This window comes from Mobula birostris, chromosome 9 (assembly GCF_030028105.1).
Source record: "Mobula birostris isolate sMobBir1 chromosome 9, sMobBir1.hap1, whole genome shotgun sequence".
NCBI classification, from domain to species: domain Eukaryota; kingdom Metazoa; phylum Chordata; class Chondrichthyes; order Myliobatiformes; family Myliobatidae; genus Mobula; species Mobula birostris.
Window position 1 is genome coordinate 51,510,423 of NC_092378.1, and position 22,311 is coordinate 51,532,733.

The window sequence follows — 22,311 nt, forward strand, 5'->3', positions numbered from 1 at the left end:
AACTCCTTTGGTTGAAGGAGTCGAGGATGGATGGTTATGAAGGGATGAGCAGAGCAGGTATTCACAGAGAGAGGGGTCCCACTGGAAGGTGGAAAAGTGTGGGGAGAGAAAGATGAGGCTGGAATTCAGAGCAGAAGTCTGAGAAACAGAGGAAATGTGAGAAAGGGCTCCATCAACTACTGTAGAAGGGGAGACACAATTCCTGAAAAAGGACATTTCAGATGTCATGGAATAGCATCTTAGCAAGAGAGGGTGGGAAGAGGATTAGTCAAGGTAGCTGAGAGTCCCCATGGATTTATCTCTGAAAAAGGAGAGAGAGAGATCCAGAAAAGGAATAATTGTGATGGAAATGATCTAATACTTTAAATCCAAACGGTTCTGCATTTTAATTGACCGAGTATTAGATTCCACTCCTTGGTTCCAGATCACTCAGATGGATGATCAGAAATGCTACACAAGAAAAAGCCATTGCTCACAGACACTCAGAAATCCATCCTCTTACCTGTTTCCAATGTGTCTGGTTCATCAGGCTTCTGACTTATCTGCAGGTAATACAACAGTGCTCCATAGAGGTGTGCTCTTACACGCTGGAAACCCCCACCTGCAACAACGACATATGTAAGTACAAGTCACCTGGCCACTTGCACTGCACCAAGAGTGGCCGCCAGTGTATTAGGAAATGAATAAAACGCCACCAAAAACTGATTTATAAAAGTTAGATAATTTCTTTAATCTTCTAATTTCTTCACACAGACTGATTAAAAAAAGTGGAACGTTAGGTTTCTTTATTATGGAATTCCCCATTATTTAAAACAGGAAAAGTTGAGTGGCTATTGACAAATAATTGTTAGCTTTCATCTAAACATAGAACAGTACAGTACAGTCCCTTCAGCCACAATGTTGTGCTGACCCTTAACCTACTCTAAGATCAACCCTTCCTTTCTACATAGCCCTCCATCTTTCTATCTTCCATGTGCCTATCTTAAATGGCCCTAATATATCTGCCTCTACCACTACCCCTGGAAGCACTTTCAATGCACCCTTCCCCCCACCCCCATTCTCAGTATTAAAATACTCAACTCTGATATTCCCCCTATGCTTTCCTCCAACCACATGAAAACTATGGCCCCTTGTATTAGCCATTTCCACTCTGGGAAAAATTCTGGCAATCTACTTGATATATGCCTCTTATCTCGTACTTCTCTAACAAATCACCTCTCATCCTCCTTCGCTCCAAGGAGAAAAACCCTAGCTCATTCAGCCTACCCTCCTCAGACATGCTCTCTAATCCAGGCAGAATGCTGGTAAACCTCGTCTGCAGCCTCTCCAAAGCTTCCACATCCTTCCTATCATGAGGTGATCAGAAACGAACACAATATTCCAAGTGCAGTCTAACCAGACTTTCATAAAGCTGCAACATTATCTCACGGCTCTTGAACTTAATCTCAGCAGATGCCATTTTAGAAATGCTAGGGTAGATTAAAACCAACACAGTTGGAGTCCCTGCTCCAAGAGCCTATTTACTCAGTGAACAACAGTGACATTTTCAGTGGAATCTACCTGTTCTGAGGACAAAATCCAGAAGCTTCCGGAGGATGATGTGAAGCGAAGAATCTCCGATGGAACCAAAGCTGGCTGATACATCTCCTGGTGCAATGCTCCCATTGAGGATACTCTGAGAATGGGCACTGAGTGCCTGCTTCTGCTCATTGCGGACCGTCTGGCTGAGGTGAGCGGTTAGCGTGAACACTGTTCCAGCTACCACGGGCATGAGTTCCTGGGCAGCCTCCTCATTAAGGATCTAAGTGGGAGAGATGTAGAGTGCAAAACCATCTCACTCCGGAGCACCAAGGTACATCCCCATGTAGCTCAATGCGATACACCTGTGCCAAGATTTGTTTTATTTTTTGAGCTGTTAACCAGCAATTCCTAAAAATAAGATGGTGAGTCACTAGCACCTGCTCTAGATTATTCTATTGCTCCAACCACATATTTGCATACAGTTTAGTCCTTTTGATTTTCCTATTTCTTTCACTATGATTTTTTTAAAATCTCCTTACCAGTTTGATTATGTAACTGTATTCAGTCTTCTAAGTACTAAATCTCAGTTCATTTCCATCCTATTTGTTTTACCGCTCCATGCTTCCCTTCTCTGTCCTTTTCCATTTACTCTTATAATACATTTGTCCTTTCAACCAAAAGTTAAGAGACCTCCAAAATCATGCCATTTAAGAGATTTAAGAAAAGTACCCAAACTGACACACCATTAACAAGTCACTTACTAAACAAATGCGACATTGAGTGTCGGGTGTGTAAAAGTCAAGTACAAACTATCTAATGAAACAGTGACCCAAAAAGCAACTGATATGTCTTCATCTTTCTTGCTAATGACATGAGAGGAAAGCGTTATTCCTGCTTAATGGAAAATTAAACATATTGATAGATCTAAAGTTACACTGAGCAGGTTTCATTTTTAAAATAATTTATCTTGTCAGAGCAAAATGCAACAAGCACTTCAGTTCTATCCTTGTGCCTGGATTATGGGAAATTAAGAAATTGCTTTTAAGAATGAAAAATACAAGGAAGCAGACCATCTGGTCCCTTAGACCAGCTCTGTCATTCAACAAGGCTTTCCTTTCACTCAGCACCAATTTCTTGTACTAACCTCATAATAGACAAAACTCTATCATTCTCTGTTTTGAGCATACATGGCAACTAAGCCATCACAGGTCTAATGATTAGAGAATTGCAAAGTTTCACTACTCCCTAGGGCAGGAGACTTACTTTCAGCTCAGATCCTCTTACCCTGAGATTTTGACCCCAAATTCTAGACAGCCTCACCCATAAGGGACTTGAAATCTTTTGTATTTCGCCCTTCAGTTGGCTAGTGTTTCTAATGCAACCCCATTCAGTTAAGGTGGACTTCTAATCCTAGTTTCTCAAATTTGCTGGCAGTGTAGGAGGTTGTGCAGTATTTAAATCAGTAGTGCTACTTTTCGTGTTAGCTGTTAGGAGGAGGAGCTTAGGAGGTTAATGGCACCAAACGGCAACTCCTTTGCTTGCATCTTGGGAAACAGTTCTATTTCCATCTTTAATATCCCTGTTTTTCCCTTCAGGGTTCTTTTGAAGGCCCTGACCTGGAGTTACACGCTGATTTTGGTTCTTTGCGGGAACGAAACCTGTTCTCGGGGTTTCACAACTGGCCATTATTTGATATGCCAAGGATGCAGCCTAAGAGACTCGCTCGCCTTTGGAGTTCCGAGATCTCATGGCTCTAGAGAAGGGTGGACCAAAGTTAGGTGTCTCTGAAGGAATCTGGTGTGTCGTGGGAGATGGACGAGCAAAAGCAGCTAGCTGGCTGCTGGCTGTGTGCCCAGAGATCCGATTTCTTTGGGCACAGAGCTTGGAAAAAGCAACTCAATAGACTTTTAACATCGTAAATAAGTGAGTTGTCTGTTACGTCTCCCCTCTCACTGTGAAACAGAGACATCTCTTTCTCCCTTATTAGGGAGGGAGAAAGCCTGTGGTATGTCGAATACTGGCTGAACGAGTAGTCTTTGGGGTACTGCAAGTCTGTGTCTTTGCTGATGCTTTGCTGTAGGCTGAAGTGCTCGGTGGTGGGGGGGGGATTGTTGCTTTGCTGCTACTTGTGTGTGGAGCTGGGGGGTCACTTTGGGGTTCTAACATTTAACTGTCATTCATTCTTTGGGGGCACTCCTCTGTTTTGGTGGAAGGTTGCAAAGAAAAAGTATTTCAGGATGTACATTGTATACATTTCTCTGACATTAAATGGACCTTTGAAATCAAACCTATCTATAAACCCCCTCCAATTATCCTACCATGAGCCTCTACTTGGGGTAATTTACAGTGGCCAACTAATTTATCAGCAAGCACGTACTAGAAATGTGGGTGGAAACCAGAAGACCCAGGGAGAATCAAGTAATCAGAGGGAAGGTTCAGATTTATTTGTCACATGTATATCAAAACATACAGTGAAATGTACCCTACCCATAGAAAGCCATAAGATTTTTATATCTTTACAAACATATGAATCTTTGTTTTGTTACAAAACTATTGTATCTTTACAATGAAATAACCTGACACTAAAAAAACAAGGAATATAGAATTTGCTTGCTAATACCTTTCTTCCTAGCTTAGTCCCACCATCCAAGGAATCAACTTAGTGAATCTACATTACAGTTCTTCATTGCAAGTATAAACTTCTTTAGGCTGAGTGACCAGACTTGCACACAATATTGTAGGTGCAGCTGCACCAGACAGCTAGACAATTTTGATTAAGGAACTTCTTCTCTTGTACTCAATGGCTCTTGTAATAAAGGCCAATGTACTGTTTGCTTACTTCTTTGCATGCTGTACCTACATGTTATTTTCAGTGGTTTGTGCACAAGGATATACAAATTTCTCAAAAATGAATCCAAAACATTTCAATCTTTCATCACTGAAAAAAAGTTAAATTTTGTTTTTTTTTCTACCCAAGCAGACGGCCTCTTTTTCCATACATTATTCCAACTACCATGTGCTCAATCTTTCACAAAGTCCCTCTCCTCCACATCCTTCTCATAGCCCAACTTTATATCTTCAGCAAATCACTGGCGATGCCTTGCACTGATTCCTGTGGCACCTCTTTAGACACATTCTCCACTGAAGTAACCTCTTTCTTTCTACTCTCTGATTCTTGTCCATTAACCAAACCTCAATCCAGGCCAATATTTTATTCCACTTTTTGCATTTCTGCTTTTTGTAAGTACTGTCTTGTGTGGCACTTTATCGAAGGCCTTCTGGACGCCCAAGTATAATAACTGGTCCACCTCTATCTATTCTGCTTATTACATCGCAGAATTCTCATCATTTCTCAGCATGATTTTTCTTTGAGAAGTCAGTACTGGTTTTGCTTAATCTTACAGTTACTTATTAAAGGTCCTGTGACCACTTCCTTAAAAATAGATGCCAACACTTTTCCAAGTAATGTCACAATAACTGCTATCAAATCACAGTTTTGTTTCTCTCCCTTCTTTAATTAACAGTGAGTTTACATGGTTACCTTCTAATCTGTACCAATTACTCTAGAATACAGAAAACTTTGGAAGATAACACCCAGAGAATACTATCCTGCATAGCAATTACTTGAAAAACCTTGGGTGCAGATTACCAGATCTGGCGATTTAATGCCTCTCAAACCCATTACATTTTCTTCAAATGATTTTCATTTTACTCATGTTGATTACATTCAGCTACTAATTCCCTCCAAATCTGTTGTTCTCTAGAATTTTTGCTGCACCCTACTTGCTTCTTCTAATATCAGATTCTTGAATGGAGCTCTTATTTCTTGTGTCTGTACCCTTACAATGCTATCACCCAGGATAATCAAACACCTCCCCCCACCCCCCCACCCACCCCAGGCATTCTCCCTTCTCCCATCAGGCAGAATATACAAAAGCCTGAAAGCACATGCCAATCTCACAATAAGACAACCGAATAGTCCCATATGTCAGTAAGATGGACTCTTGACCCCTCACTCTACATCATTATATTCTTATACTTTATCGTTTACCTGCACTGCATTCCTCTGTGTCTTTTATGCTTTATTCTGAATTATTGTTTTACCTAGTTATACCTCATTGCACTGCATCATGATTTGATCTTTATGAACAGTGTGCAAGACAAGCTTTTTACTGTATCTTGACATATGTGACAATAATAAACTAATACCAATATCAACATACATATCCGGAGAACCATCTTCTATATATTCCATGAATGTACACTCCTATCCAAAGGAAGATTAAAGTTCCTTAAGATTACCCTATTACCTTTATATGTGCCTCTGATACATAGAATTAAACAATGCTCTACCACTTACCACTAGGGGGTTTTAAAAACAACCTCCACCTGTATTTTCTGAACCTTACTAGTTCTTAACTCAACTCAAACTATTACTACAGTTTGATTTTCCATGCAAATAAATCATTTCTATCTACTCTTTTCATCTCATCATTTTTAAAATTTACCCATGCATATGTATTTTTAAAATTTAAGTACTGAGATAATAGGTGGCAGAGTAACGATAGACGTTTGTCACAGGTTGTTTCAGTATCACCTTATCATGGAGCTCGTGCAGAAGGTCTCGGATGACCAACTGCCTGTCCTCTCCCTGAATGAGATCGGGGGGACAGGCCGCCAGAATGACCTCAACAAGCTGACGCCAGGACTCCAGCATGTGCCTCTTGGCATGGAGACACTCCCGCAGCTTGTTCCTCTCCACCACGTGTTGCAAAATCGTGCTGATTTCCTAAACAACACAGATGCAACGTTAGAACGAAATATCCCACCTTAGTGGTTGGCAACACTCAAAATGGTTTCCTCTCTCAAAGTCCAGGACCTGAAAACAATTTCAATGTTCCAACGAACCAGAAATGTTTATATTTGACAGCTGGTCTGGCAATGCATTAGACGTAGTGAGACAACTGAACAAGTCAGGTGGAAAGGAACAGTTGTGAGTTCAAACAGCCTTCAATCTAGACAAATACCACTAACTACAACATAACTAGTCCTTGATAATGGAGAGCATTCTCTTTCTTAAAAGAGCTTTTGAAGTAAGGCAACAAGCCTTATTTATTCCGTAAACTGATAACAGTAAGTGCAAAGATTCATTCATTGGCTCATTTCTGGACACAGTACCAACTCCAAGCAAGATCCACAGGAGTGGCAGAGGCAAATCCTCTCCCAATGCTGAACACAGGGAAATAGGAGAACTTCAAGCCTGCACCCCCATTCAATCTGAGTAAAGTTGATTTTTGCTGGTCTCTACTCCTCTTCTGTCCCATTTCTCTAGACCCCTCTATCTCTCCATCTAAGTATTTAATAGCCCAGCTTTCAGAACCCACCAGGGCAGAAAATTCTGGAGATTCACCACCCTCTTCAAGATGAAATTTCTACTTACTTCGATTTTAAAAGAACAGCTGTTATTTCCCTTTGTTCAACACCCTCCAACTACTGAAAACATCCCAACATCTTCTCTGTGGAGCCCAATTAGGATCTCACTTGCTTTAATAAGATCACCCCTCATTCTTCTAAATGCCAAGGAATTCTGGCGTAAATTATTTTGTCTATCTTGGTAGGAAAACCCTCTCATCTCAAGGATAAGTCTGGTGAATTTCCTTTGGATTGCTTTTGATGCTTTGTACTACATTAAGGCAACCACCAACGCATACAGTATTCCAGGGGACAGGCCTCACCAGCAGCCAGTACAACTGTAGCAAAATCTCCCTATTTTTAAACTCCAGCCACTGTGTAAAGAAGGCCAAATGTCATCTGCCTTCTTAACTACTGAATGTAGCATTGTAAGTATTGCTGTGAGGCCAGACCCTTCGTGTTCAGTACAGCACAGCCGTTTACTAAATGGATTATATTACTGAGAGTGTTGCCATAGCATAGAAGCTCACCTCCATCAGTATAGGTCTTTGTCCTATGGCTGCTATTCCCTGCAGGGCATTTATTTCAGCAACCAGCACTCGGTGAAGGAGCTAGGTGGAAAACAATGAAATCATTAATATGCAAGGTGACACTGGAAGAGCTACGTCAACATACCCATAGGTGGCATGCTGGGGAGGGGGAGATATTTTGCAACCTCTGATGGTGTTACCACAATACAGAAAGGACAGTTGGGAGAATATTTGATTCTGCTGTCTGTCAAACTGGCATTGTCATCAAACCATAAGTCTTTGCCAATGCTTATGAACTACAGCTTCTCTATTCTGCTGGATCCACTGTGGATCTCACCCTGTACTTTGGGAGAAGGGGTTTTCACTGGAGACTGCTAGCTGTAAACAGCTGAGCTCACATTCCATGGGCCAGGCTTACCTCTCCCTGAGACAACTGGCCAAACTTGCCAGGATACATCATCAGCAGACCACATTTGACAACGGACAGGGGCAGGTGACTGACAAGGTAAGGGGGTGAGAGGGCAAGCATATAGAGAGGCCTAGTGCGCAAAAGAGAGAATGGCAGATGATGGAATATGCAAACAACAGGAATTCTGCAGATGCTGGAAACTCAAGCAACACACATCAAAGTTGCTGGTGAACTCAGCAGGCCAGGCAGCATCTCTAGGAAGCGGTACAGTCGACGTTTCAGGCCGAGACCCTTCGTTCCAGTCCTGACGTCGACTGTACCTCTTCCTAGAGATGCTGCCTGGCCTGCTGCGTTCACCAGCAACTTTGATGTGTGTTGATGGAATATGCTGCTGTTATACGGCTCCAGTGACATCAGGGGCTTATCCATGGGGAGTCTGTATCTTAACCTGAGGTTCACCTAGGTGCTCTTGCATATCAAATATGCATTAATTCACTATAGCTTAGGTTGAGGTAATTAGCAAAGTAAGGAAGTTGGGCACGTGGTTGAGAATGGGCTACAGAGAAATGAACTGGGAGTGGGATTGATGAGAGCGCTCTGCTGAAAGCCAGCAAGGAGCTGATAGTGAATGAGGCAGGGTTTGACAGGGCAAGCAGGCCGGCGAGGCAGACACACACTCAGGTCACACTCAGTTACCTTCACGTTGCAGACAGTCTGGCCCTGCTGATTCTTGTGCTCACACTTGTGGATGACCTGCTCAATTTGTGCACGATCAAAGAAGTCCAGATGGAGCTCTTCTGTGCTCTCTTGGCAGAAGTCTATCGAGTCTAAAATACTGAGGATCTTTCGACGTACTAAATCAAGAACAATATTCAAACATCAATTCTCACAGTAAACTCTTTTGAGCTATTTCCAGTAACTATGCATTCCTAAGGGAATCCAAATTAGTGATTGCTCAGCCGACAGCCGCATTAAGCACACGCAGCCACAACCCAGACCGATTCCTGAGTCAATGCATTACAGATGAACCCCCAATATCACTCTAGTGGCTTTTGAAAGCATTCGAAATTAAATTCAATCTAAGTTTAACAAAAACACTTGGAAGAAAAATATAATAAATTTACTTGAAAAACTCATTTGAGCTAATTAAAAACATATATACAGTGAAATAATTTTAAAAATCAACTTAGCTAAATTGAGTTTCATGTGGCAGTGGTGCTGCAGATAGTGCTACTGAAACGTAGGTCCAGCAAGCTAGCTTCATCCCCCTGATCTCAGATGATGTACGTGTAGAGTTTGTGTGTTCCCCAATCCAGGGCCAAGGACTGGAGGCACGGAGGCAGCCTGTCATGGGTTTGGAGGTCAGTTTGTATATTCTACTGCTTTATTTTATTTTATTTTGCTGCTGTTCATGTTATTCTGCTGAACATTGTGGGTATGCTTTGTTACTGCTGGAATGTGTGGCGACATTTGCAAGCCACGTTGGCTGTTAATGGAAACAACACATTTCACTGTATGCTTTGATATACGTTTGTACATACGATAAATAAATCTGAATCTTCCCTCCGATGACTTGATTCTCCCTGGGTCCTCTGGTTTCCACCCTCATTCCTAGTATGCACTTGCTGATAAATTAGTTGGCCACTGTAAATTACCCCAAGTATAGGCTCATGGTAGGACAATTGCAAGTGGTTTATAGGTAGGTGAAATCTAACAGCTAACACAAAAAGTAGCACTACTGATTTAAATACTGAGCAACCTCCTTCTACACCACCAGAAAATTTGAGAAACTAGAGTTAGAAGTCCACCTTAAATGAATGGAGTTACATTAGAAACACTAGCCAACTGAAGGGCGAGGTACAAAAGATTTCAAGTTACTCAGCTCACAGTATATCGAAACCCTTAGACTTAAGAGAAAGCCAACTGTTAGCCAGGTCTACTCCAGACCCACTGGAAAGATTTCAGTGCAATCTGCCCCATTATATTTGCTGAAAATGGTTTATGTAATCACAGTGCAGTCTGCATTGGTCAGTTTTGGGCCGCTTATCAAAGAAAGGATGTCCTGTCATTGGAGTGTTTCGTATCTCTGGGCTTGTACTTGCTGCAGATTAGAAGAATGGGGAGTGGGGGTTTCATTGAAACCTATCAGATACTAAAAGGCTTAGATAGATTGGATGTGGAGAGGATGTTTCCAATAGTGGGGGAGTCTAGGACCATGAGCAAACAGCTTCAGAATACAAGGACACTCTTTTAGGACAGAGACGAGGAGGAGTTTCCTCAGCCAGAGGGTGGTGCATCTGTGGAGTTCATCCCCAGACAGCCGTGGAGGCCAAATCATTGGATATTTAAAGCAGAAGTTGGTAGGTTCTTGATTAGTAAGGGCATCAGAAGTTACAGGGAGAAGACAAGAGAATGCAGTTCAGAAGGATAATGACTTTAATGACCTTCACCCGGTAGCACTCACATCACCAGTGATGAAATGCTTTGAGAGGTTGGTCATGACAAGACTGAACTCCTGCCTCAGCAAGGACCTGGACCAATTCCAATTTACCTATCGCTACAATAGGTCAATGGCAGAAGCAATCTCAATGGATCGCCACATGGCTTTAGACAACCGGGACAACACAAACACTTACGTCAGGATGCTGTTTATCGACTATAGCTCAGCATTTAATACCATCATTCCCACAATCCTGATTAAATAGTTGCACAACCTGGGCCTCTGTACCTCCCTCTGCAATTGGATCCTCGACTTCCTAACCAGAAGACAACAATCTGTGTGGATTGGTGATAACATATCCTCCTCGCTGACGATCAACACTGGCGCACCTCAGGGGTGTGTGCTTAGCCCACTGCTCTACTCTCTATATACATATGACTGTGTGGCTAGGCATGGCTCAAATACCATCTATAAATTTGCTGACGATATAACCACTGTTGGTAGAATCTCAAGTGGTGATGAGGGGGCGTACAGGTGTGAGATATGCCAACTAGTGGAGTGGTGCCGCAGCAACAACCTGGCACTCAACGTCAGTAAGACAAAACAGCTGATTGTGGACTTCAGGAAGGGTAAGACGAAAGAGCACATACCAATCCTCAGAAGTGGAGAGAGTGAGCAGCTTCAAGTTCCTGGGTGTCAAGATTTCTAAGGATCTAATCTGGTTCCAACAAATCGATGTAGTTATAAAGAAGGCGAGACAGCGGCTATACCTTATTAGGAGTTTGACTGCCCAGTCTCTTTTTTTGTTTCTTTTTTTTTATATAGTATAGTGGTTTTTTTTCTTCATTTAAAATTCAATATTTTTTCTTTCCTTTTTATGAACTGATAAGAGGAGAATCGCTGTTTTCTTTTTTTTATTATATATTTTATACTAGCTTAACAATATGTATGATTTTGATAACGTCCATCTTAATCTCGGTTTGTAGTGTTATTGATATATATTTGAGATAATTCTCCTCTTGTTTGTATTTATGTTTCTTTTAAATCAATAAAAAGATTAAGAAAGAAAAAGAAAGGAATTTGAAGAGATTTGGCATGTCAACAAATATACTCAAAAACTTCTATAGTTGTACGGTGGAGAGCATTCTGACAGGCTGCATCATTGTCTGGTATGGAGGGGCTACTGCTTCACCAAAAGAAGCTGCAGAAGGTTGTAAATCTAGTCAGCTCCATCTTGGGTAATAGCCTACCCAGGGCATCTTCAGGGAGTGGTGTCTCAGAAAGGCAGCGTCCATTATTAGGGACCTCCAGCACCCAGGGTATGCCCTTTTCTCACTGTTACCATCAGGTAGGAGGTACAGAAGCTTGAAGGCACATACTCAGCGATTCAGGAACAGCTTCTTCCCCTCTGCCATCCGATACCTAAATGGACATTGAATCTGTGGACACTGCTTCTTTTTAAAAAATATACAGTATTTCTGTTTTTTTAAATCTGTTCAATATATGTAATTGATTTACTTGTTTATTTTTTTTTTATTTTTATTATTTTTTTTCTCTCTGCTAGATTATGAATTGCAGTGAACTGCTGCTGCTAAGTTAACAAATTTCATGTCACATGCCAGTGATAATAAACCTGATTCTGATTCTAAATCAGCCATGATGGAATGCGGAATGGACGTGATGGATTGAATGCCCCAATTCGCACTGTCTTATGGTCTGTTCTTTCAACCTTACAATGTTGCTTTTCACTAATAATAGCAACTATTTAAAATTGGTGCATGAGGATATTAACGAAATGGATTCAAATTTAGAGACACAAATTTAAATATCTCTTTTTGAATGTCATATGGAATAACAACAGGCATGAATGTATCTGAGAAATAACTTTACTGTCTTAACCCAGAATATAGCATATGGAGGAACCAAATGAAAGACAGCCAGGTATCAACACAAATCTTTGCCAATACACAACAGTTCATAATATACAATGTTTCTGGTTTTTCAGGAGCCACCAGCATCAAAATCCATGAAATTATTAGGTGAAATAAACATTCAAACAATGGTGTATATGGCCACATTGGAACCTCTTAAAACTCATTCATTTTCCTCCTATCACCAAGCCGCAAAATGCCAACTGGCCGATCATGAGCAGAGAGATGATGGGACATAATAATACCTTTGGAGATGCTGTCAAACTGTAGAAACCCAGTGATGGTTCTCATATCTTCCTCAAGACTTCCTTCGGCATCAACTGGTGGATCAGAACAGCATCAACATGAAGCAGCAATGACTACTTTTGTACATTATACTATGATATTCATGAAGATCAATTAGAACAAGCACACAAAAAAAAAGAGAGTTGATGAACACAAGGGAGATTACTTTGACTACTGTCATAACTGACTTTTCATAACGAGATAAAGTACAATCAACTGTTCATACTGTTGACGAGCAATTTGTTGCTAACTGTTGTCGGCAGAATCTCAGATTGCAACAAGGTGGTGTACAGGAGTGTGATAAACCGCAGTGCTAAATATATTGCAACAATAACCTTGCACTCAACATCAGTAGGACCTTTCAGGTAGGGGAGGGAACAGACACTAGTCCTCCTCCAGGATCCAGCTGTGGAAAGGGTGAGCAGTGTCAAGTTCCTCTGTGTCAACACCTTTTACTTATTTATTGAGATACAGCACGGAATATGCCCTTCCGGCCCTTTGAACTGTGCTGCCCAGCAACCCCCAAATTAACCCTAATATCATCATGGGACAATTTAAAATGGCCAATTAACCTACCAACCAGTACATCTTTGGACTGTGGGAGAAAACCGGAGCACCCAGAAAAAACCTACAGTCACAGGGAGAATGAACAAATTCCTTACAGGCAGCGGTGGGAATTGAACCCAGATCGCTGGTACTCTAAACCGTTGTGCTAAACACTACGTCACCATGTCATCCTGAACATCCCTGAACGGCTAACCTGGGCCGAACGTATTGATGAAATTACAAAGAAGGCACCCCAGTGGCTATATTTCATTCAGAGCTTGTGGAGATTTGGTATATCACTTAAGACTCTGCTACAGCTGTACCGTGGACAGCATTCTAACAGGTTGCATCACTGTCTGGTATCGAGAGGCCTGTGCACAAGATCAAAATAAAAGCTGCAGAAGGTTGTAAACTCAACCATCTCCAACATTGGCACTAGCTTCCTCAGCATTAAGGACAACTTCAAAAGGTGATGCCTCAAAAAGGTGGCATCACTAAGGATCCCCATCAACCAGGACATGCCCTCTTCTTGTTGCTACCATCAGGGAGAAGGTGCAAGAGCCTGAACACGAACACTCAACTTTTACGAACAGTTGCTATCCTGTGGTCTATGAACATTACTGTTCTCCTCGCTCTTTTGCGCCCCTTTTTTAATATACATTTCTTATTGTAATTTATTTTATATTTTTGTGTCTTGCACTGTACTGCTGCAACAAAACAAATTCCACAACGTATGTCAGGGATAATAAACCTGCTTCTGATACTCTAAGTCTGTAGGTCACCTAAACAAGGACCCATTCTCCAATTGCCTTGCAGTGGAAGATTTGGAACCTTTCAATGCAATGGTGTCTTTGGTGGTCAAATAGATTTGTTTTGCTCTGCATATAATAGCAACGACAAGACACTTCCATTCAATATTAATCAGGAGCGTACTGTGAAGCTCCAAGCAATGAAGAGCAAAAGTAAACATTCTGTGAAAATACTTCCTGTTCTGATAAATCTTCACAGCAGTTAAAACATCTAAATGATTGAAGAATCCTGGTAACAAGCATCTTGCTGACAAGCCTGACATTTACTGCCAATTGCTAATGGTCCTAACAGAAGTATGTGGTTTGCTCAGCCAATTCGGAGCAATTACAGTAGTCACCCTTCACCCAGATATCTCATTAATGTTTAGCAGGAAGCAGAATGTTGAAGGATGAATAAAAAGGTCACATGCTATCAGCTATAGAGCAACATTTCAGTCCAGATTCTGGTAACAGAAGGGAGTCTGAATATAACCTTTGCTCAGATAGATAAACAGAGGTCAAATTGCAACAATTCATTTTGCACAGTTTCTCACATTCTCTGGTTGATATTCAACCACTCAAATTATCCCTTCATTTATTATAGGCACTGGATACAAACGGGTGCAATTCTATGGAACTGGGATACATTCACTACTCTTACTCAAAAATCCATGCAGTCACTGCCATCAAGACCTGTGAAAGGACATTGTATACAGTCTCACAAGAGGATGTCAGTTAAAACATTAGCTCACCTTGCTGACACTACACACCAGTGGCCAGTACTTGAGCCAGTAGTGTTACTGCAGACATCCATGATAAGGCACTGTCTGGTTAACTTTACTGGACACAGCTCAGTAGACATTAGGCACCCTGAGATAGCTCAAATAGATATCTTAGTTAGCAGGGAGCTGTTGGACTATATGGCCTGTTTCCTTGCTATATAACTCCATGACTCAAAATGCACCAGAGCTAATAGTTTTCAGCAGATCCACTCTTTAGTTAAAATCATTCCACTCTTAAATCTCAATTCTAAGAATGTACGAATCACTAAATGGAATGATCTGTCTTGACGGCGCATAAACAAAAGCTTTTCACTGCATCTCAGTACATTTGACAATAATAAACCAATATTTTCCTTTAAGGGGTTTTAACAGACAGTTGATGTAGACAGTACTTTAACCACATCCAACTCAGCCACCAGTCAAAGCTATCTCTGTGAACATTACCACCCACCCTCAACTTCTCATCTTTATCACAATTGTCAAAAGCAGCTACATCATCTACGACTACCCATCAGCAGAATACCTGTTTCCTACTCCATTAGACAAGAGGAGCTGCCTCAGTATGGGAACCCAAAAGACACATTAGGCTAAGCAACAAAGTCTTCAGCACAATCTGGTTGTCAGAGTTCAGCAAAAATAAAACTGCTTGGATGTCACTTTTGATCATCTAGTTGCACTAAATTCAGAAGTGAGCAATTCAAAGAATGTTCTCGTAACACAGACAGTTAAAGCAAACTAGCCTCGTCTCCAGTGACGCTATCTATACTTTCCACGTCTCAGGAAAGTGGACAACATAACTGCGGACCCTTCTCACCCCGGACATTCTCCCTTCTCCCTTCTTTCGTCAGGCAGAAGTTACACAAGTTTGAATCTAACTCATCAAGGCCCTTGTACTTTGTTTACCTGCACTGCACTTTCCCTGTAAGTACAACTTATATTCTGCATTCTGTTCTTCCCTTTTCATTATCTCACTGTACTTATGGATGGCATGATCTGACTGGAGGACATGCAAACAAAAGCTTTACACTGTATCTTGGTACATGATGATACTTCATACACCAAACCCAAAAATGATTTAATATGATATGTTTGAATGAAAAGAAGGAAATTCCAAAGGTAGAAGATGTAAACTAAGAACACAGACTTACAAAACATAAAGATAATTTTGTTTTTATACTGCAATCCAAATGCTCCAGCTTGAAAGAGGACTGAAATAATATTCAATTTTAACTTCTCAAAAGTAAAAAGGAAAAAAAAAAATGTACAATTTCAGCTGCAAAACTAACTATGTCCATGCACGCTGCAAAGAGCCTGCATGGACACCATCAGCTAACCCAGGTCCTTTTATGCTCTATGATTTTTATTATACCACTGCACTCTTAAGTACTTGCCGGTATAAGAACGCATTGGCACATCATCGAGCAGCAGATGGAGGAGACGCTGTGTGTGAGAACGTTGCCGATTCAGAGATGTCACACGCAGTTCAATCCCAGCAGTCTTCATCAGCCAAGACATCTGATTCAAGGCTGAGATCTCATGACCTGCGGAGAGAAATTCTTCCAACTTTCAACAAAATGGCTATTTATTTTGACATGCACACTTTCTTATGCAATGCAAAGTCTCCATTACGAGAAGAAACTCAAGCAAAAAGGCTGAAAGCAAAAGACTAGCCTTGAATCAAAATTGCAGTAGGACAAGGAATGAGGAATGGGATTCAAAAGAGGGAGAAAAAAAGCATGAGGAAACGGTACATCTACTGACACAAGAGAGTTCAAGAGAGAAGACAGGATAAGTTCCAGACATTAGTTTACCTTTAACTGCAAAGGGCAGATGTTGGAGTTGAGAAAAGAGAAAATCTTGGCTCGTTCTCAAATATCGCATGGTTGGACCCGAGGTATCGGAGTAAGCACACAGCTGGTAAATCACCTAGGAAACACGAGGAACTATTTAGTCATAAGAAGAAGGAACTACATATTTGATTGGTTTGACCACATGGGATCAAAGAACACTAACATCAATGCTGCCTGACCTGCTTAGTTTCTTCAGTATTTTGTGTGTGTTGCTATCAATGCACTTGTTTTAAATAAGGTCTTATTCCACAGTCACCAAGGACACTTTCTTCAATCATCCTCCAACAGTGATGAGTGCACAGGATACAGTTCTGCAAGTTGGTCTTTATAAATACTCTGCTCTAATACAAAAGCTAACATAGCGGAGATACAAGAAGTTGCAGATGCTAGAACCTGGACCAAAAATTAAACTGGTGGATGAATTTGGAGGGTCAAGCAGCATCCAGGTCTGAATCTAGGGTCTTGACTCGAAATTCTACCATCCCACTGTGACCACAGATGCTACTTGATCTGCTGAGTTGTATTTTCTGCTGGAATAGTGAGTTTGTTCGACATGGAGATTGAGCAGGCTAGGCCAATACTCTCCGAAGGTGGGATGAAGGAGAGTTTTCTTTAAAACATATGAAATTCTGCTGGAACTTAAAGATGAAGACTAAAAGATCTTATCTTTAAGATCTCTACCTTCCAGTTTTGTTCCATAAAAGCATGGGCTTCACCAGCACTTAATTCCAAGATCAAAAGCCAATCACATCACCATAGGTCAGAATCACAATGGGATACAGTTAAGGAATAAAGATCATTATAATGAGGGAGAGTTGTCTTTTGAAACCTATGCAATTCTGCTGGAGCTTAAATATGGTGGATATTTTTGTTTATATATAGATAACTTGTCTTGTACCAGTGGTCACAATCTCAGCGTAAAAGTTCAGCCATCTAGGTCTATGATGAGAATGAACCTTGGGAATCTACACCAAACGGGTCTGTGGAGAAGCAGTCACCAAGTACATTCAAGACAAAGGTGGATATATGTCATACCTCAACAGGCCAGTCAGGTTAACTCTTATATGAGTTGTAATTCTTAGATTCCCTGCCTATAAAGGCAAGCAAGCATTCACTACTTCATCCACTCATGTCATTATTTTCAGGGAGGCATGAACTTTCACCCCAAGATCTCTCTCTGTACATCAACTATTTTGAGGCCTCTATTGTTTACTGTATATATCCAGCTAGCATTAGAACACCAAAAAATACATTGTATTATACTAAACTGAATTAAGTTCCATCTGTTACTACTCTGCCCAACCTTGCAGGTGATCTATATTTCTCTGTACCCTTAGACAACTGTTCTCACTACCTACAACTCAACCCACCTTCGTGTCGAAAGCCAGCTGACTTTCCAGACCCGACATTTTCTATGTTTCAAAGTGTTTCTCTTTCCACAGAAGCTGTGTAAGCTGATGACTGCTTCCAGCATTTTCTGTTTTTTCCACCAAGCAAGATTGGGCGCAACATACCGAGGCAGATTCTGCCCATATACGATATCAATGTGCAGGCAGAGACTTCTGACATACAAAACATTCAGGCAGAATGTCAGGTATGATTCCTTGTCTTGCCTGGGTACCAAAGCAATTTTGTCACCTAAATTACAAGTAATTTACACCATCTTTAATATACTCTTAGAACACAGAAGATGGCCATCCAGCCCTCCTGAGCCTGTCCAATTGGATCACAGCATACCTGTACCTCAATTTCATTTATCCAACAACACTATATCCCCCTTGATGCAACTACTATCAAAAATCTGTGAATGTGTCCAAAGGCCTGGGTCACTGATCTGGCAAAATGAGTTTGAATTATCTTTCAACAATTGAACAACTCTCAAATAAAATGCTAGCCCCAAAAACAGGCCTGGTCCATTGATGTCCTTCAGGGAAGGAAAAACTGCAGCCTTACCCAGAACTAAATGAAATGCCTCCAGCAATGTGACACGGTAATATACAAGAGAAAATCTGCAGATACTGGAAATCCAAGTAATACACACAAAATGCTGGAAGAACTCAGCAGGCCAGGCAGCATCTATGGAAAAAAGTACACTCGACTTTTCAGGCCAAGCACTCCATATCAAAGTTGCTGGTGAACACAGCAGGATAGGCAGCATCTCTAGGAAGAGGTACAGTCGACGTTTCAGGCCGAGACCCTTCGTCAGGACTAACTGAAAGGAGATAGTAAGAGATTTGAAAGTGGGAGGGCAGGGGGAGATCCGAAGTGATAGGAGAAGACAGGAGGGGGAGGGATGGAGCCAAGAGCTGGACAGTTGATTGGCAAAAGGGATATGACAGGATCATGGGACAGGAGGCCGAGGGAGAAAGAAAAGGGGGAGGGGGGAAAAAACCCAGAAGATGGGCAAGGGGTATAGTGAGAGGGACAGAGGGAGAAAAAGGAGAGAGAGAGAAAGAATGTGTGTATATAAATAAATAACGGATGGGGTACGAGGGGGAGGTGGGGCATTAGCGGAAGTTTGAGAAGTCAATGTTCATGCCATCAGGTCGGAGGCTACCCAGACGGAATATAAGGTGTTGTTCCTCCAACCTGAGTGTGGCTTCATCTTTACGGTACAGGAGGCCGTGGATGGACATATCAGAATGGGAATGGGATGCAGAATTAAAATGTGTGGCCACTGGGAGATCCTGCTTTCTCTGGCGGACAGGGCGTAGGTGTTCAGCGAAATGATCTCCCGGTCTGCGTCGGGTCTCGTCAATATATAGAAGGCCACATCGGGAGCACCAGACGCAGTATATCACCAGCCGACTCACAGGTGAAGTGTCGCCTCACCTGGAAGGACTGTCTGGGGCCCTGAATGGTGACAAGGGAGGAAGTGTAAGGGCATGTGTAGCACTTGTTCCGTTTTCAGGCCAAAACCCTTCATCCTGCCAAAGGGTCTCAGCCCAAAACGTCAACTGTACTTTTTTCTATTGATAACTGCCTGTCCTGCTGAGTTCCTCCAGCATTCTGCGTGGCACAATAATATGGTTACCTCCCTAGTACTTTCTGAACAAATTACCAATGCATTCAATTCAGAGGCACTTAGGGTAAGTAATAAACATTAGCCTTTTCCGAGACATTCAGATCCTGAGAATAACAAATGAGAACCTCATGGCAGTTTTCAGTTGAGACTGAAGACTATTTCATTTGTAAGCAGACGCAAATATAGATAAACAATCAGGTGTTCTGCTTAGCGAATTGACAGAAGCAATTTTAGCATTTCCATCAACAGAAAGCAGGATAAGCTGTTCCTACCTGATAGCAAAGCTCAGCCAAATGTGGAGACTCTTTGACAACAAGGGGTCCATTCCTTCCCTTTGTGCCCTTCTCAAGAATGTTCAAAATGGAGTGAAGGCAGGTTCGTGGACATCCAAGGACTCCTTATTTATATTTTAAAATAATCAAGTTAGATAAAGTCATAGTAGATACCAACACTCAACAAATTTTTTGTTCAATCAGACTGTGTAGGGCCAGTAGAATGGTGCAACTGCATGAGGTGTGAAGCAGAAGGAGGGAGAGGAAGAGCATGCGAGGGGCACAAGAAGATTGCGAGGCCCACTGTTGCAGCCATACAGCACGTCACAGCCTATTAAATTTAGTCTGCTTTGCATTAAACCTAATTTGGAAAATGGCCCCTCTAAACAAAAAGGCAATGTTAGAAGTCACGTAGTATATATAATGAAGAGAAATATACTTCCAAACACTCACCTTCTTTGAAACAGAGCACCAGTCACAAATACACAAGGAATAAGACTAAGTTTAAGTTACCTGGATCTTGCAGGTTAGTAGCATTCACTGGCTTTCGGATCTCGTAACCCAGCAAGTAGAGTGCCAAGTTGGGTGCTTTCAGTTCCAAGGAATTTATCAGCAAGTTCAGGATATGTATCTTTATGTTATGTCTGACCAAGCTGCTCTTCTTCTCTGGAACAATAGCTGTGATGAGAAATTTGTGAATTCAATGAAGTTTTTTTTTGCAGTAAGAGTGAAGATATGTAGGAGGGGTTAAAAAAAATCAGTGTCAGGAACAGGGTTGCCAAAGATTTGGAATAAAATCAGAAAAGGCTGCCATCACTCAGTAGATCAGGTAGCACCTTTGGAAAGAAAAAGGTGTTGACATTTTAAGTCTGAGAAGTTACTTTTAAACAGTGATCTCTAGTTCGAGATTTTCATACTCTCCACATCCATCCTATCAAGTGACTGCAAAGTTTTTATACAATTCAATAAAGACCCCTCTTGCTCTTATAAACTTAAACAAATACAAACCTTGTTTAAACAATCTTTCCTTTTAGATCAACCCAACACATTAACATTCTTCCTTAAATAATGCTAACACTCTACACCTTTACTCTAGATGCAATCTCACATTAAATATCTGAAGTGCAAACTCCTTACTTGAGATCTCTATTCCACAATCAATAAAGTCTAACACTCCATTTGTTTTAATTTATTGCTGCACCTGCATACAAGCCTTTTCAAATTATATACAAGAGCACTCAAATTGATATGCATCTCAGAACTCTACAGCATCTCACCATTTTCTTTTTTTAAAAATTCTTCCTTCCCTTTCCCCAACTGGTGCCTTTAGCCCATTCTCCTCTCAGCTTGTGCTACTCATCACTGGCCAGCCTTCATCTCGCCCCTCTCTCTCTCTCTCACCACTTTATGCTAGCTATCTTCCCTCTACACCCAGTTGTGCTGCAGGGTCTTGACCCAAAATGTCAACCATCCCTCTGCCTCCACAGATGCGGTTTGACCTGCTGAGTTCCTCCAGCAGTTTGGTTATTGTCTTCACCTTTCATTTATTTTGAAATTTGGAGTCTCAGCTGGGATTAAAATACCCTTTTCCCCAGAAACAAAGCCACATCAGTTAGCTAATTCAACTATCAGTATTAAAGCAACTGCTGGAAAAATTTTCAGTAGAAATAAAAACATGTAATTTTAATCCGGACATCCATTTCTCCATTCCCCCACACCCATCCTTAATTCATACACCCTTTCCCACATTAGTACCTACCATCTTCAGGCTGATTCATTTCCTCTGCACCTTCGCTGTCCAAACACTCCACAAAACCACCCATCAACATTTCGCTTGCAGTCTACATAAAGACAGGAGTGAAACTACGTCACAGGGATACACGCTTGGGGAAGTTTTTCAACACTGATATGTCCATACAGTGTAAAATAAATAAAATGCTAGCTATATATCATGGATTCTCTTGGAATGACTGCAGGACAAAGAAGGAGCTTGCGATTATTCGGTCAAATGGACAGACAAGGTAACGTCTAGAGGCTGCTTTCTCCATCTGTAATCTAGAACCCTGCTTCTGTTTAAGCCCTTTTCAAGTTGATAGACAATAACCATCCTTCTACATAATCAGCAACAGCAAACACCCCCGGTAGTGCATGCATTAGATATTACGTATAGAGTTTAAGTATCTCTGTTAGTGGTACTCTTGGGCTATGCTATATAATAGTCCTCAGATTAAATACCAAAGTGGCCAGTTACTGTAACCCTGCAATGACTTCACAATCCTCCCAGGGAGAAGGCGTCAGAGGCCGTGTGGGAGAGAACAGGAGGCATGGTGGGCACACTAGAAACCATGCTGAACTGGGGGCTGGCCCCTGTAGGCCGGCTCTCCCACCAGTGCTGCTCTCTTGTGTTCACTCCCTGGAAGATGAACTCGATTGTCTTCGTATGCATCTGACCCAGCATGAAATGAGAAACTGCCGTGTTTTGTTTTTACAGAAACATGGCTCCAAGGCAACATCCCATGC

The 22,311-nt window shown here is 41.5% G+C and overlaps 1 protein-coding gene across 2 annotated transcripts in view; it reads right to left on the reverse strand.

Moving 5' to 3' along the window:
* nup205 (nucleoporin 205) overlaps window positions 1–22,311 on the reverse strand; it is a 127,444-nt gene that overhangs the window by 39,800 nt on the left and 65,333 nt on the right. For both annotated transcript variants that reach the window (XM_072268030.1, XM_072268032.1), the window contains 11 exons: window positions 21,551–21,632; window positions 20,305–20,469; window positions 19,792–19,916; window positions 16,456–16,570; window positions 16,036–16,185; window positions 12,489–12,563; window positions 8,569–8,726; window positions 7,464–7,544; window positions 6,119–6,310; window positions 1,561–1,801; window positions 503–601 (listed from right to left, as the gene is read on the reverse strand). In XM_072268030.1, the coding sequence (XP_072124131.1) occupies window positions 503–601; window positions 1,561–1,801; window positions 6,119–6,310; window positions 7,464–7,544; window positions 8,569–8,726; window positions 12,489–12,563; window positions 16,036–16,185; window positions 16,456–16,570; window positions 19,792–19,916; window positions 20,305–20,469; window positions 21,551–21,632 (1,483 nt within the window). The remainder of the gene's footprint in view (window positions 1–502; window positions 602–1,560; window positions 1,802–6,118; window positions 6,311–7,463; window positions 7,545–8,568; window positions 8,727–12,488; window positions 12,564–16,035; window positions 16,186–16,455; window positions 16,571–19,791; window positions 19,917–20,304; window positions 20,470–21,550; window positions 21,633–22,311) is intronic.